Source organism: Ambystoma mexicanum, chromosome 3q (genome assembly GCF_040938575.1).
Source record: "Ambystoma mexicanum isolate Mex_15411 chromosome 3q, UKY_AmexF1_1, whole genome shotgun sequence".
Classification (NCBI taxonomy): Eukaryota; Metazoa; Chordata; class Amphibia; order Caudata; family Ambystomatidae; genus Ambystoma; species Ambystoma mexicanum.
Window position 1 is genome coordinate 990,318,652 of NC_090926.1, and position 15,844 is coordinate 990,334,495.

Sequence of the window (15,844 nt, forward strand, 5' to 3'; positions counted from 1 at the left end):
GGCAACACTGCTTGCAACAGAGGTGGAGCCCACCCACCTCCGGAGCACGTGGATCAAACAAAAAAGGAGCCGTCAAGCCGCGCACAGTCGCCCATGCAGCACGGCCATACAACAGGAAAAACATGCCCCCAAACTCCTTACCTTAACCCGGGTCCATTTCGATGGCCTGGGCTGGCCATAGCCCAGCAGAAACCAGGCAAGGCAGCCTGACTCGACCGGGTCCCAAGCACCGCCGGGAACCCAGGAGTCTTGCCGCACCTGAGGGAGCCGAAGGCCCCGCCACACAGCCCCACCAGGGGCCAGCAATCGGAGCTCCCCAGCGCCCCGCTCCGGGAAGCAAAAAACAAGCCCAACCTGCCAGAGGCAGGAAAAATTTAACTGAGTGACGTGGGTGTGGGGGAGGAGTTATAGGAATAAAAAGAAATAAAAGAAGGTCCTGTGTCGGAGGCAGGGGCCTCATAAGGTAAGTACTGGGACGAGGAAGAGTGGATTTGGAGGTAATGTAAAAGTACTTATCTGGCTGTCTGAACTGCAAAGAAAGAGGAAGAACACAAATGTAGAGGAAGATAAGGAACATAGTATGTCGTGACTGGTGGAAAGTGTCACATGGTTTTTCATAGACATGAAAAAATGGACTACACAAAAAGACAATTATTCTGGGAAATGTAGTTTTTGATTGTATTATTTCTTTTTTTATGAGTTTGTAAGTGCCATAGCTCTCAACTCACCCGCTTTTAGCGGGTGTCACCCGCCTTGAAAGCAGATGAATCACCCGCCAAGTCCCTGAGGGGCCCATTCACTTCTATGGGCCTCTCACCCGCCAAAAAGAAAATCGGGTGTTTTCACCCGCCTTGGAGACAAAAAAGGTTGGGAGCTATGAAGTGCTATATTCTGCTTGGGTTCTAAGTAAAGAGAGAGAAGCATAATCCGAGCCTCCGGTCTTGACATAGAATCTGTTATCAATTTGTCCAGCATTAGCCCCTGTTGACACTTGTTTTTTGGGGGAGTACTGGCACTGCACCACTACATACCCACGAAATGTGGACCTTTTCTGGTAAGGCTGCTTCTTAGGACAATTAGTTTCATTAAACATCACGGTATTAAAGTTTTTGTGACATTTGAATGTCTTGGAGTAGTAAGGAGTCGAATTAGTTTCAAACTATTTTCTCTCTTTTCTTTTATTTCTAGCTGACCTTGACTAATTTTATTTGTAGCATTAATGTTTTAAGATTTTGAATATGATGAATTGTAATAATGTATGGGGAAGCTATTTTTGCATTGTTTACCTGTAATAAGATGTATGAAAATGTATTGTTTACGTGCAATATTTGTGAAGGTTTTTTTTTCAAACCAATATACCTCTTAAAGATGGGAGACGCTAATAGAAAACGCTTAGGAAGCAGGATTCCTCAGGTGGACGCCCTCGAATATAAGTACTATGACGAGGATGAGTAGGACTAAGAGTAATCAAGAACAGCCTTCAAGTCCCTCATTAGAACTCTGCAGCTGTCAGTGCAGTATTTCTTCAATGTATAAGGCATCTTTTTGTCAATGTTTTTCTTCCTATGAACACGTTTGACAGTTGGTGTTAGTCTGTCCTTGGTTTCTACGCATTGGGTTCAGAGAGTGTTTTCGGGGAATAGTTTGGCGGTGAGACCAGCCTCTACGATGATCGCCGCTAGTTGGCTCACAGGCATTTTGCACGTTGTTGGTTGGCTCTTGTGGGTACCGTGGGTCACTTTCCTTTAAGCGGAACCTTAGCGCATAGTTTCCTCCTGTGCGTGCCTGACCCGGAGTTCCATCAAGGGGAGTCTTGGACGCAGAGGCCGGTCTGCCGCTGACACAGCGGTTGGAAGTGAAGGAAGAAGCTGCAGAGTCACGGCTGGGACACGGGCAGCGAGCGGAGGGGCCCGGCGGGGCGGAGAAGGCAACATGGCGGAGAGCATGGTGAGTGATTTGATGACTAAAACTCTCTCACCATGAGTTCTCCAGGTTTACCAGAAAATCATGTAGGGATAAGGACTTAAAGCCCTAGAATCCTCTCAGCATCGGGACCATACCCCTCTCTTGGATTCCACCAACACCGGGTCCCTTCGGTATACACGGACCACTGATAAGCTTCATGGTTGCAGCTAAATCCTTTGGGATGGTGGGTTAACTCCTCAAGTTGTCTATGCCACATTAGGACCCCCAGCTCACGTCTCCTTAGGCTACAATACTGATGTTTAGGGGGACTTAAGTACCCTTCCGTAGGACTACATTGGGGTTATGGGGGTTGATTGCCATTCAATTCGTTTAACCGATTGCGATCCCAAATATACTCTAAAACCATCCCAGCATCTTAACGTTCGATTGTACTTCACAACAAGCCCCCTAAACGTTCGAGGACCTCCAACTACACCTTAGAATCAGGGCCACACCACCTTACAGGCTCTTCCTTCTCCCCACGATACCGGTGCTCATCCAGCTCCCCCACGCCACCTCGGGCACAGCAGACACTCGGAACTTGGACACAAATCATACGCAGGCGACCAGAAGTAGAGTAAAGGGCTGTAATGGAAAACACACACCAGTGCATAGGAGGGCTGCGTTCTGCTCTGCCCCTCCCAGGCCTGGCTCATCGTTATGTACAATGGAGTAGCTAAATCTATTCTCCACCCATAAAACAGCATGTATAATGCATGTATGATAACAAACAGGTTATTTCGCCAAACAGGGGGAAGAAAGTACATTTCGCAAATGCAGGCTGTTTCTCCGAGGTAGGCTCTGGCAGTCTTGGGATTTGAGCCAGCAGCTTCATCACTGTGTACTTCTCAGGAGGGACTATTCATGCCCGGAAGTCTGAGGCATCACAGCATTCCACAGCTCAGCTGTGCTGTGCGACATCGCTTGGCATAGTTGTTCAGCTTTTAGGCCATTCTCTTTGGCAAGCCTGTAAGCCAGTCCAGTTGCATCTGATGAATCTCAAAGAAACCAAAAGAAAGTGCAGAATCAGAAATGTAACACCACACATCCATTGCCAGACTTGTAGCGTCAGGAATATTCACTGTACCTTGTATCATGGCATGCAACTTGCTAGTACCATCACCCCAACTCACTCGGTCTCAAAGCTCTCCTGATTTTCAGGACCTCCAACTGTCCCCCAATACCTACCACAGTCCAAGCATCACGGTTACTAACCTTGTCGCCAGTCCTTGATCTTTCCCAGCACCAGTTCTTAAAGCAATTAAGGGACCCCGTTTAAAGGGACGAAGTGAGGTGTGCTGACCCCCTACTGGTGATCAGTTGTGTCACACTGTGTTCAGTCAGTGGATGTGCAACAGCGCATGGTTTATGTTTGGGTGATCCAGTGTGAGTGTTACTTCAGCCTGCTGCAAGAATTGATTCTGTTCGTGGATCTCAGCTTCTACTGCTGCATATACTGGATACACCCCATACCTGCAACCTCCCTGATCACAGTTCACTTACTTTGGACATGTGTTTTACGCTTATTCCGATTTTTAAATAATCTAAGAGGAGCTAGTAACTTGCAGTCTAGTTTTTAAAAATGCTTAATATGCACCTAAAGGCCTGTTCATGTTTTCAGATACTTGGACTGAGCTTAAAGGAAATGTACCTAATTTAGCCTCTGCTTTGTAATAAAGCTGAAACATCTGATTGTGCACAATAAGAGCAAAACGTCCTGCTGACGCACTTCACACACTTGAAAAGAATGAAGTCCCTATATGAGTACTCTGGATGTGCCGTTAAAATCTGACATTTTCTTCCAATGAACGTCCTTCTCGCCCTGTCAACTCTAGTTGAGATCTCTGGATCTCCCAATTCTTTCCTTGATGTATTTGTAATGCGCAGATCCTCTGAGGGAACTTGACTGAGGGAGAACTGTATCTATGCACTGAGGTTAGTGTAAATGAAAAGAGGTATGAAAATTGTGTACATTTTCGGGCCTTGAAACACTTGTGTATAGGCGCATTATAAATGCCATATCATATCACAATGATAATTTATTGAAAAAGGTGAGTTTTTAACTTCTTCCTAAATAGTGACTAAGAGTCAAGTTTACAAAGGTCAGGTGGCAGCAAGTTCCATGCTTGGGTGCCAAAAACAGATAACCACATGTCTCCACAATGTATAAGATGGGAGGAGGGACTGTCAAGAGATTTGGAGTGGGGGATCTTGAAGGTCGAGCTTGAAAATGGGGGGGGGGAGATCTTGGAAACTAGATAATTGGGGGCTAGGCTGCAAAGGCACTTAAATACAAGACATAGGATCCTAAAGAGTATCCTCTGTTGTACTGTGAGCCAGTGGTGGGGACACAAGGAAGATACAGAAGCAGTTCTGGATAGATTAAAAAGGAGTTTTTGTTGTGTTTTGTGTTTTGAGCAACTTGAAGACAGTGCAGCTGGCTTGCAAGGATGGCATTGCAATAGTCCAGTTTTTAGTTAATCAATGTTCCAAAAACAGTTGTACGGTCTTTCTCGCAATAAGGGGGAGAACGGGCCGCAGAAGTTTGTCAACAATATATTGACTTTCTAATCTCTCTAACCTGTAAATTGCAGTTCAGGTTTGACTGCCAAATGCAACCTTGCTTCTTTACCTTAGAGGACAAACCGGTGGGTACAGCAAAAAGGCCAGGGCTGAGGATACAAAAATGCGAGTCTGTCAACACATGCTTTGGACCAAGCAATATCCATTAGTGTCCGGATAAAAATATTAAACAACAAAGGAGAAGAACCCTGTGGAACAAAGCGAGTCCGAATAATAGGCTCCCGTTTTCATCTGTTGGGTCCGATTCGATAGAAAGGATGTAAAAAACGGATTCTTCGCATACCAAAGCTACACAGGTCAGTCTATATATAAGTATGTGGAAGTCGACTGTCGAAAGCCACCGATAAATCAATCATGCTAGGGTAACCATCATCATCAGATCTGAAAATGTCGTTCATTGTCAAATGTTTTGTATGTGCACATCTACCATTGGCATGACTTCGCAGCACTGTTTACTCGTCCACGATTGCACAGAATCTGCATGAATCGCGTCTAGAATGCATATTGCCTGTATGTGGTACTAGCAGGTGTAGAAGGGGTTAGAGTGGTGCAGCAAGCTTGTCACTGCTGCTGGTCTGCCTCTGATCTATGACGGGAAAACTGCAGGTAAGAGAGGACTAATTTTGCCGTTCAGTACAGCACAGTGAGTACTGTGTGTGCAGTCGCTAGTGCAATGCGGACTCTGACTCAGGTGATTCCCATCCCTCAGAGTTTATCCTTGGGAGGTTATTTGTGTTGTCGAGATTTTGGTGTTCTGCAGGCTGTGATCAGGATGGATTGTAGGAGGGATGATGCCAAAGAAATACCTCATATAACACTGAACGCTTTGCTGAAAGATAATTAAATGGCCTTAAATAGCACCTATCCGACAAAGCAAGTACAACGGTGCTATTCATAGCAGATGGAGGGAGGAAATTGTTTTTAGCTTTTTTGCTAAGGTCAGTCAGATGGTTGGCTTAATTGTGGATTTTTATGAGGAGTGTGGGCATTGCTGATTGCCTTGTACTGCAAAATGTTTGCCTCTTTCCGGGCTGAATCGATTTCTCTGAATCTGTATAGGAAGCCCTTGGGGATTTTACGTTATAGTTTGTGTTAAATTTCAGTTGTCGTGGGAGGGGGGCGCTGTTGGGCAGCTGTTAAAATGGCTGCTTAAGCTTGATGCTCCGTGTGACACCGACTGGAATCCTTCGACATAGGCGGATTCTTTGCTCTTCGACCCCTGAAGTTACATGTATATGCTGACATGGGTGCGTGTGACTACCGGTCTGGAAATGAGCTGAAACCGGAGGACATATCGCTTGATACGGCCGCCTAATACTGTGACTGCTCACTCCGCATTAGAAGTGCCTGTGCTGGCCGCGGGCCCGGCTCTCGCTGCAGCTGCCTGGTGGGTCCTCGGCGCTGACGGAATTGGTGTGGAGGAAGCCGGGATTCATCTGGGAGTTGCTGGGGGCTGTCCCCGGGCCGGGATTGTGTGGGGACTAATGGCCGTGCAGCCGCTCGGGGCCGCAGTGGGAGGCGGCGCGGCAGTGGCAGAGGCTCGGCCTGCAGCTGTGGACTGCTGGAGCCCATACGTGCGCCCGGGTGAGGAGTTGCTGTTTCTGGCCTGGAGGCCGACTGGTGCCTGTGGCCCCCCCCCTGCCCTTTTCCCAGCGTTGCGCTGCAGACGTGTGAGTGGGCCAACTGGGACTTGTGTGCCTGTGAGCCGGGGGGTGGGCTCTCGGCCCGCCGTGGTGGAGTCAAGCGCAACTCCAGCCTCATCTCTGAGGAGACCTGCAGTGTGCTCAATGTCTGTCTGGATAACGTGATCCGGGACGTCGTCACCTACACTGAGCGCCCCAAGAGGAAGACGGTCACCGCTATGGATGGGGTGTATGCCCCGAAGTGCCAGGGACGCGCACTCTATGGACTTGGGGGGTGGAGGGGGGGAAATGGGAGGGATGGGGGGCTGGGGGTTGAGGAACACCAACCTACTTATCTATCTACCTACCTACTTACCTGCCGTTGCATCAGCGCACAAGCCCAAAAGCTATTTTAAGAGCCACCTAACCCATCAATAACAGAGCTGCTCATTTGCACTCCGCTTTCTTGGAAGGCTGACAACAACCCCCACCCAGCCTAGTGCAGTGGCCTTGTGCGGCAGTGCTGTTCAAGAATCCTTTGTTAGCACAGCAGGAGTGTGGGGTTGGCTCTTCTCCCTGGGCTGTGAGAGGTGCAGTGCTTCTGGCCCTCCCTGCGGGGGGGAGGAGTGGCCGTTCAGCACTGGCACCCTTCTTTTGCTGCTAAATGCCAATGGTCTTGCCCAGGGCCATACACTGCAGCGTTTTTTATGTATGAGTTGACCACGCACTGCTGAGACCCACGAGGGTGGTGAGGATACTGGCTCATACTGGACAATTTTTGGGTTCTACCATCTACAGCTGCGCTATTGAGGACCGGTTTATTTTTTTTAATTTTTTTTCCTCTTATCCAAGAGACACGACATTGCGGAGCGGTAATTTGTATCCCTGTTGATCTGCTGTGTGGGGCCCCTGTCTACCATAGGACATTTGATGGTGCCTGTGCCTGACTGTGTATCTTCAGGCTGTCTGTGCCTTTTGTATTCTGGGCCGATCCCCTACACTGCAAACCTTCAATCTGGGCACAGGTATTTGGGAGGAGAGCTGTCTGCACAGGGGAGGGGCACTGCAGAGGCGCTCTCAATTCTGTTTTAAGCCTCCCAGTGCCACGTCTGTGCTGGTGTGAGGTCTTGGCTTCAATGATATAGACTAGATAGTGCCATAGCATTGGGATCTTGGTGCAGGCCTTAACAGAAGAGTGCTGGGACAGCAGGGGGGGGGCGATACTCCCTTGCTGGAATAAGGGTGATGTCAGATAGATCTTGCGGTACCGGTAAATCCGGCGCCATGGACAAATTCACCAAAACAACTCCCAGACTGGAACAGGCGTAGCATCCCTCTGCCCATGATGACTCTGAACAGCAGGGGGAGCAATTGGGTCTGAACATAGCGGCATTGATGGAATCCATGACAAACATTTTTGCCTCCTTTCATGAGAAGCTCGATGATATAAATGCCAATGTTGCGTCCCTAAGGTCCAAGCTTGATCAGCAGGGCACTAGAATAACTGAGGCTGAGGCCAGAATTAGTACAAATGAAGACAATATTATGACTCTTCAAGATACGGTCTCGACCCTGGTCCGAGACATGAAAGCAACCAAGTCCAAGTGTGATGACTTGAGGTCAAGGAGAAACAATATCTGAATTATAGGAGTTCCTGAAAATGCACTCCAGGGCAGACTGGAATTGGCTACGGAAAACCTAAAGATTTGCTTGGTGTCTCTGGCTTGTCCCCCTTCTTTGCTGTTTAGTGCACCCACCGTGCGCTGGCTCCGCGCCCTAAGCCGGGCGACTTCCCAAGACCAATCGTAGCTAAGATTCTAAGCTACAGAGATATAGACCAGATACTTAGACTTGCTCACGAAAAGCGGGAGCTCAGGCTAGATAAGCAGGTCATTTAGAATATTTCCAGATTTTTCTTTTGGTGTACAACAGGAGCGACAGCAATTTCTTGGAGTAAAAAAACTGCTCAGGGAGAGGAGCATCGCCTATTCTATGCTATTCCCTGCCCGACTTAAATTCAACTATAACAACAAATTGTACTTCTTTACGGTCCTGGAGGAGGCGGTAAAGTTTATTGAAGCACATATCCCTGTACCTGCCGTTGCTGGCGGCGATGCGATGGTTGAGAACTGAGCTCTGTGTGGAATTCTATGTGTTGGTAGTACCTTACACGGCTCTGTATCCTACAATACTTTTTTGACATAGCAATGTTCTACAAGTTAACATAAGCACTGTTGATGAAGATTTGTGTGGTGTTTGGCCCACGGAATTGGTGATAGTTTTTCGTGACCTGTTGGTTCCTGCATCCTCGTGTTCTGGTGTACTGGCGGCTCTGCGGATGGCTGGGCGCCTTGGGATGCAGTTCCCGGGTCTCGGTGTGCCTTGTTGGCTGTGGGCCGGCTGGTTACAGTGTTGCAAGTTTGTTATTCTAGATGCCGATAGGGGGCGAGGAGGACTGCCACAAATGTACTCTATTTGATCTGGGAACTCTGGTTCCCACACAAGGTGGTCACGCGGTAGCAGTACACCCCACTGCGATCCCAACATTTCTCTTGTGTTGGTATTGTATTGTTGCCCCTGTTGGGCGGAATCAGAGGTTGAGTTGTTCTCTATATGGGTGGGGATCAACACCGCTGGCCGGAGATGGGCGGTGAGGGGGGGGGGTGGGGGAGTTGGGGGTTATTTACTAAATGGCATGGGTGAGGTGGCACTGCGCTCTACGAGCGTATGGAGAGCGGAACTTATTGGTACTGTTTTGCCTACAGTGTCAGCTCGGGTGCTGGGGGGTGATGAGTTGTTCCCCGGGCCCCGGATAAGCTGGGATGTACATTGACCTGAGACCATGATGCTGCGAATAATGACCTGGAATGTTAGGGGGATAGGGAATTATGCTAAAGCTCATAGGATCACGGCATATGCCCAAAGACACGGGGTGACAATTGTATTGCTACAAGAAATTCATGCCTGCGACCGATTGGCTTCACATATTGCTCCCTTGTGGGGGTCATGTAGATTCTACACCAATTATTCTACGCAATCTAGAGGAGTTTTAACTCTAGTAAATGAGTCAATTAAATTTACACTTAAGAGGAGCCATATAGATACAGACGGGAGATATGTTATTTTACATTGTGAGGTGTTTGGTGTGGAGTATATGCTGGTAAATACATATGGTCCCAATGTGGATACACCTGAAGTTTTCGATACTGTGGCCTTCCTGTTGATGAGATACATTGGGGTTACTATTATTTGGGGGGGGGGGAGTTATGAATCTGATCCTGAACACAGACCTAGACAGGACTGGTGTGGCACCCTGTTGATGGGATACATTGGGGTTAGTATTATTTGGGGGGGGGGAGTTATGAATCCGATCCTGAACACAGACCTAGACAGGACTGGTGTGGCACCTAGGGTATTATCTCCGTCTGCTAGACGTCTACAAATGCACATTCAGCAACTTGGTTTACACGATGCATGGAGGTCCCTTCACCCTTTCGACCGTGAATACACCTACTACTCCTTGGTGTATGATAGCTTTTCTAGAATAGATTTGTTTCTGGTATCGGGTAGTCTGCTGAAAGTAATGGCAGGCACGCAAATACTTGCACGCACCTTGTCTGATCATGTCCCGGTGATGGCCTTAATCGATGTGGGTCAAGCACGCCCATCCTATCCCACCTGGCGTTTCAAATCGGAGGCTCTCCTGGACTTTTTTGAATGTAACACCGAGAAGGACACCACCATTGGGGTTTGTTGGGAGTTATTTAAGGTGTATATTAGAGGCATGTCCATTTCTCGGGAGGCAGGAATTAGGAGGGATCTACAGTGTTCAGAGTCCAAACTCAAGGCTCTGGAGGCTGATTACTTGGCGGAAGCAAGTCCCCTTGGGTTGGCGCGGATCAGGGAGGAACTCGAGTTGTATGAGACGCATGCTGAATGGGAAGTGCCTTACCTTGCCCACCCTCATGCGGCTAGGATGTACGGGGAAGGTGACCGCCCCAGTAGGACTCTTGCAAGGCTGGTGCGGGCGGAGGGTGGCAGACCCCAGATAGATTGTATTAAAGATGAACAAGGTGTCTGACAATGGTCTGATCAAAAAATATTGGAGAGATTCTTTGATTTCTATATTAAGCTCTATACACCGTCCATTGAACATGACACCTGTGACATCCAAGAGCTCTTAGACCAGATCCCTATGACATACATCTCCCAAGCTACCCGAGAGCAACTTGACATGCCAATTACGCTTGATGAGATTGTCACAGCCATAACAGATCTCCCTAAGGGGAAATCCCCGGGTCCGGATGGGCTCACTTCTGATTTTATCAGGAGTACGTGCTGCTGCTGGCACCTACTCTTCTTGAGGTATGGTCTGAATCTTTAGTCGACTCCATACTGCCTCCGTCACTGCGCAAGGTTATAATTATGGTTTTGCTTAAGCCTGACGACGAGTGTGGGTCGTATAGACCACTGTCACTCATGAATATTGACACCAAAATATTCTCAAACTATTGCATACAGATTTCTTCCGATCATGCCGTACTTGGTACATGAAGACCAAAACGGATTTGTGCCCGGAAGATCGACCTCATTAAATATACGGCGCCTCTTCAACTTTATCGCAAGGATCGATCAGGGGGTCTCTGTGGTGGCAGTCACACTTGACGCCCAAAAGGCGTTTGACATGGTGGCGTGGCGCTACATGTGGCAGGTCCTTGAGACTATGGGAGTGGGCCCCTCTATGCTACAATATATTAAGCTATTGTATACTTGCCCGACGGCTAGAGTGTTAGTCAATTCCATGACCTCTTTGGGTATAACTTTACTGCCAGGCACCCGTCGGGGTTGCCCCTTCTCCCCCATCCTGTTTGCTATGGTCATTGAGCCCATGGCAGACTATATTAGAGCTAGACACTCTGGGAAGGCGATACGGCTAACTAAGGCTCCAGAAATGATATTGTTAAATGCTGATGATGTGTTGCTGTACCTTGGAGACCAGGACATTAATCTGGACCCTATCCTTCGAGATATAACTAAAATTGGCACGTTCTCAGGGTTTACTATTAACTATTCTAAATCAGAAGTGTTCCCGCTAACCACCTCCAAGCAACAGCCTACATGCGTATACCCCCTCCGCTGGTCTCCCAACTCTATTAAATACCTGGGTGTGCAGGTTTCAATATCCAAATCATCCCTATTAGCCGATAACTATGTTGCTGTTTCAAAGCACCTCGACTCTAAAATGGCGAGCTTTACCTTTTTCACTTGCCGGGAAATTATACTTGATTAAAATGATACTTGTCCCTAAGTTGTTATACATTTTCGCCAATGTTCCGATTTGGCCTGGGAAAAATTACTTCGATGACCTACATAAGAAATGTGCACAATTCCTCTGGCACTCCGGAAAAAATGTAGTACATCACGTTGCCTTATGAAAAATGTGGCCTTGCTGCACCTGACTTAGCCCTGTACTGACTGGTATGCTGCCCAAGCCCAATATGCGGCCTATTGGTGTAAGCACCCAACTGCTCCACCACATGTCAGACTTGAAGAATTGGCAATGTCTGGGGTGCATATCATGTCCCTGATCCTCTACAAGAGCTATGTAGCCGGGGCTTCTGTGGACCCTGTCGCCTCCACTCTGAAAGCGTGCCATCATTTTATAGTCATATTGTCAGATCCGCGCCCATATTATAAGTGGCTTCCGCTTTGGAGATTCCCGGGGCTTGAACCCACGCACGACACATCCTTGTCCTGTCGTTGGCAGAAGCTAGATTACCAGGCTTTGGCTGATCTGTTCCCTAGGGGCAAATTTATTACACCACAAACGTGGCGGACCTGCGACGCGGGCTCTGCTTTGGATTTGCTGCAAGATCATAGGCTTTGGGCTGAGGTTAGTGCCATGTGGCCTTCATGCCCAGATGAGCCCCCCGAGACGCCTGGGCTGCAATACCTGGCTAATTCTAGTGAGTGGTGGGCGGGTATCCTACATATATAAAATGTAATTGGCAAAATCTCCACATACACTAGCTTATGCCAGAGGTGAATCGGCACGTGAACTCAGCATTGATATCTTCAGATGACCTCTGGAAGAGGATGTGTGAACATACTCGCAGAGTATCCATAAATTTCAGACTCCGTTGCATGCAGTATAAACTTCTCAATAGGGTATACTACACGCCACACAAATTAAATAAGATCTCCAGACAAGTCTCATGCTTGCCCTAGATGTCATCTGGAAGACGTACATATGTTTTGGTCCTGCCCGAGGCTGAATGTATATTGAAGTGGAATCCTGAGGGTGCTTTCCGAAATAGCGGAGACGGTACTAGTTCCTACTCCGTTGGGTGTACTATTCGGGGTGTGGGAGAATGGAAATGTTAAAAAACTGACCACATTTTTGAATATAAGTACCATGGTAGCCAAAAAGTGTATATTATTGAACTGTAAGTGCGCTGCGCCGCCCAATGTCACTGTGGTAGCACGCGCTCACTTGGACACAAATATGTGAAGAGTACATTACATCATGGCCTATGTCATCTCGCTCAAAGAACGTATGGTCGGCATTCTGTAGTTACACAAATGTAATGATGAAGATTTGTCCCTTTCTTCCCCCTTGTCAACTGGATCAGATGTTGGATGATGTGCCATTGTATCTGGCTCATGGTGTGTGCTCTATTATGTTTAATGCACCATTATATACTGATATGCAAGATGTTCTGTACATTGCATGTAACTGACTGTTCCGTGCTTGGCCTTCCTACTTATGCCAACTAAAAACAAAAGGTTAAAAAAAAAAAGTTTCATTTTTCCGCTCTTTCTTGACAAAAAACTCTATGCGTTTCGGGTGTCCAAGCCCGTCTTATTTGACCGAGGTGGTCTCCTAACGGCTTGCCACCAAGACTGCGTTATGATCCATCCGCCAGTCCCCTTACTCTAAAATCACGCCTATACTACACTGTGCAATTAATTCAAAAGTGAAGCATTATTATGTATACCTGTACTGCTCTGTTGCCACTTTGTTCTTTAACTCTATTGTTTTTCTCTTTGACCACTAGATGGCAATATTTCAATTCTTTTTAGCCTGTGTGGTGTTCTTTGTGAAATTAACCATTGTCCTACAGAAGGACGAATCGTAGGTGTTGCAGTTTTAGTGTGGGATTGGCTACCAGCTACTAGTGGCAGGCAGATGACGGTGAGAGGGGACGGTGTATACTAGGGCTTCTGAATGCTTATTGTGGACTGTGCCAATTCCAGTACTGCAAAGGACACACACGTATCTGGCTGCGCCCAGGACGACGTCTCTTAACATTTTAATGGGAAGAATATTAAAGGTCGACCAGTAACGAGATATGTGATGAGAACCCGGCACAGTCTAGCAGCATTGAGATGGCAGTATCAAACCACAATTAAAAAGAGTCCCTTGTGATTATGGTGAATAACAGAGAGCCACAGATTGTGAGTAGTACAAGAGGAACGCAATCCACCGAGTCCAATTCCTAATGGGTTGGTGTTCATCCCAGGCAGGGGACTCGGTGCATCGTGGTATTCATTGCCAGGGTGTGGCATGTGGATATGTTAGAGATCTCTGTAGTTGTTGTTTATTTAAATGTATTCTGTAGTACAGACCTTGTTTGCAAATAGGGAGTGGGGTGATGTACTGTACACAATTATAAAGTAAAGGCAGGAAATGATTACCGTATTGGAAAATAAAAACAAAAACAATTCCCTACTTAATAATCGAGTTGTCTTCAATTGCTCAACCTATTTCTATAGCAATGGGTGATTTAGATGCCTTTTATTAAACATGATGCATACGCTTTCTGGTTTGGCTTTGGAAAATATTTACTTTAAAGATCTTAGGTACAGGTCAAACTCGGTGATGATATCGAACATTATAACCCCGCTTTGCACATTTATGGCGTCTTGTGCTGCCAGTCCTGCTGGGCTGAGTGATTTGACTCTGATCCCATATTGTAAGCTTAGTTCTGACAACCTCTGTTTAATGGGGTGCAGCAATGGGCAAAGTCCTGTAATTCATGCTTCACATTTACCAAAAGGGTCTCAAGGAAACTCTTCGAAATTAAAGGCTTATCGCCCTTTTAGACACATCTAGTAAGATCTGTGCGTTGTTGCTATCAGGAGTGTTTACTTGGGCCTATGATGGGGATTATGTCCTGTTATCAAACCGGATTTTATAGCAACAAAAAGGTATAAACTCTTAATTGTACACCAGCATTTCATGTATGTCAATGAATATTTATAATAATCTGTAAAGATGTTTCACAGTTTTTGGGTGCAGGTGTGGTATGCCCCCCCCCCATAGGCACATAAGGGGAAAATGCAATACAGTAAACTGTGGTATCTCTAGGAAGGCATCCTTAGCCCCCGAACACCTTGGTTACTGGATAAACAATTAGAGACACATTATCAGTTTCAAACAGTGTCTTATAGCATATCAATTACAAAAGATCTTAGTACAGTTGTGCATGTCCATTAAACGTAAGGCTGTGTATAATTAATCAGCCTTATGGTTTAAAGTTAATCTCTGTAGCAATATATATTCCATTAGAGAGACCAAAAAAAAGCTATCCGTTTCCGGAGTCCAAGCCCTTCTTCAGGAGCAGTCTCTTTAATCTGTTAATAAGACAGAAACAGTGTCTTGCATAACTATTATACATATTGAAAAAACTCAAAAGAAATTCAAATGATTGGCTGAGAGCGTAGGTCATATACCATATGCAGAAAGACATTTCATGAGTATTTTTCTAAATCTACCAAGTGTAAATGAAATATCCAAATATATTCAAACAACTATCTTATGGAGTTGATAGAAATATATCTGAAGTTAGTTATACATTCTTCACGGGAGATGGGTAGACCTCTACTTCGCTGACAAAGAGGAAGAACAACTATAATATACACAAAATGTGTCAGCGGAAAAATCAAGTTAAGGAGGAGTCCGGCAAAAGGATATGGAGTGGGACACCCAAATACAGAACCGCAGATCAGACCATACAAAAACCAAATTAATTAGAAAAAATAAATATTTTATTTGTATTTCATTGTTTGTTTAAAACATACATATTAAATCATGTTTCCAGCTCATTATCTAAGTAGCAACATTTAATTAGAAAGTAGAATATACAATCAAGCAAAGTGCATATCTAAAAACACGGCTGATAATTCAGTCAGTACTGGCTTAATGTAGCCAAGCAATCTGAACATCAAGCTGGTTGAAGGGGATCATCCGGCTGGTGGTCAGAGGCTACGGCCACATTTAATAATGTAAGAACAACCACAAATACATAAACAAGGCAATATTGGTTACTTCTAAAGTTGGAACTAAAAATGGGTGCCGTACGTCAACTACTATACTGTCATGACCTACTTTATACACTAGGTCGGACATGCAAACAAACAGTAGTTTTGATGGTACAGCGCATCTAAGCTGTTTCACGATTGATGCCCATCTTCGTCAGGACAGTGCACTCCCATCAAAATACATGCCACTGGAATTTATAATGTGGAAAAATGCATATATGGAGCGATAGTGCATTCAGCTGTGGAGATTTGTTGGGGCTGAATCCATAATTTTGCCTAAAACATCCGACAAAATAGAAAAACACAAACCACAATCAAACAAATTCATAAATGAATTGTACAATAAATAT

At 46.2% G+C, this 15,844-nt stretch overlaps 1 protein-coding gene across 1 annotated transcript in view; it reads left to right on the plus strand.

Annotated features, from left to right (window-relative positions):
- The first annotated feature begins 1,519 nt into the window (after positions 1–1,519).
- The window catches only part of NPLOC4 (NPL4 homolog, ubiquitin recognition factor), an 847,851-nt gene continuing 833,526 nt past the window's right edge, over positions 1,520–15,844 (plus strand). Inside the window, exon 1 of the mRNA XM_069655142.1 lies at positions 1,520–1,947. Coding sequence (XP_069511243.1) covers positions 1,933–1,947 — 15 coding nt within the window. The 5' untranslated portion in view covers positions 1,520–1,932. The remainder of the gene's footprint in view (positions 1,948–15,844) is intronic.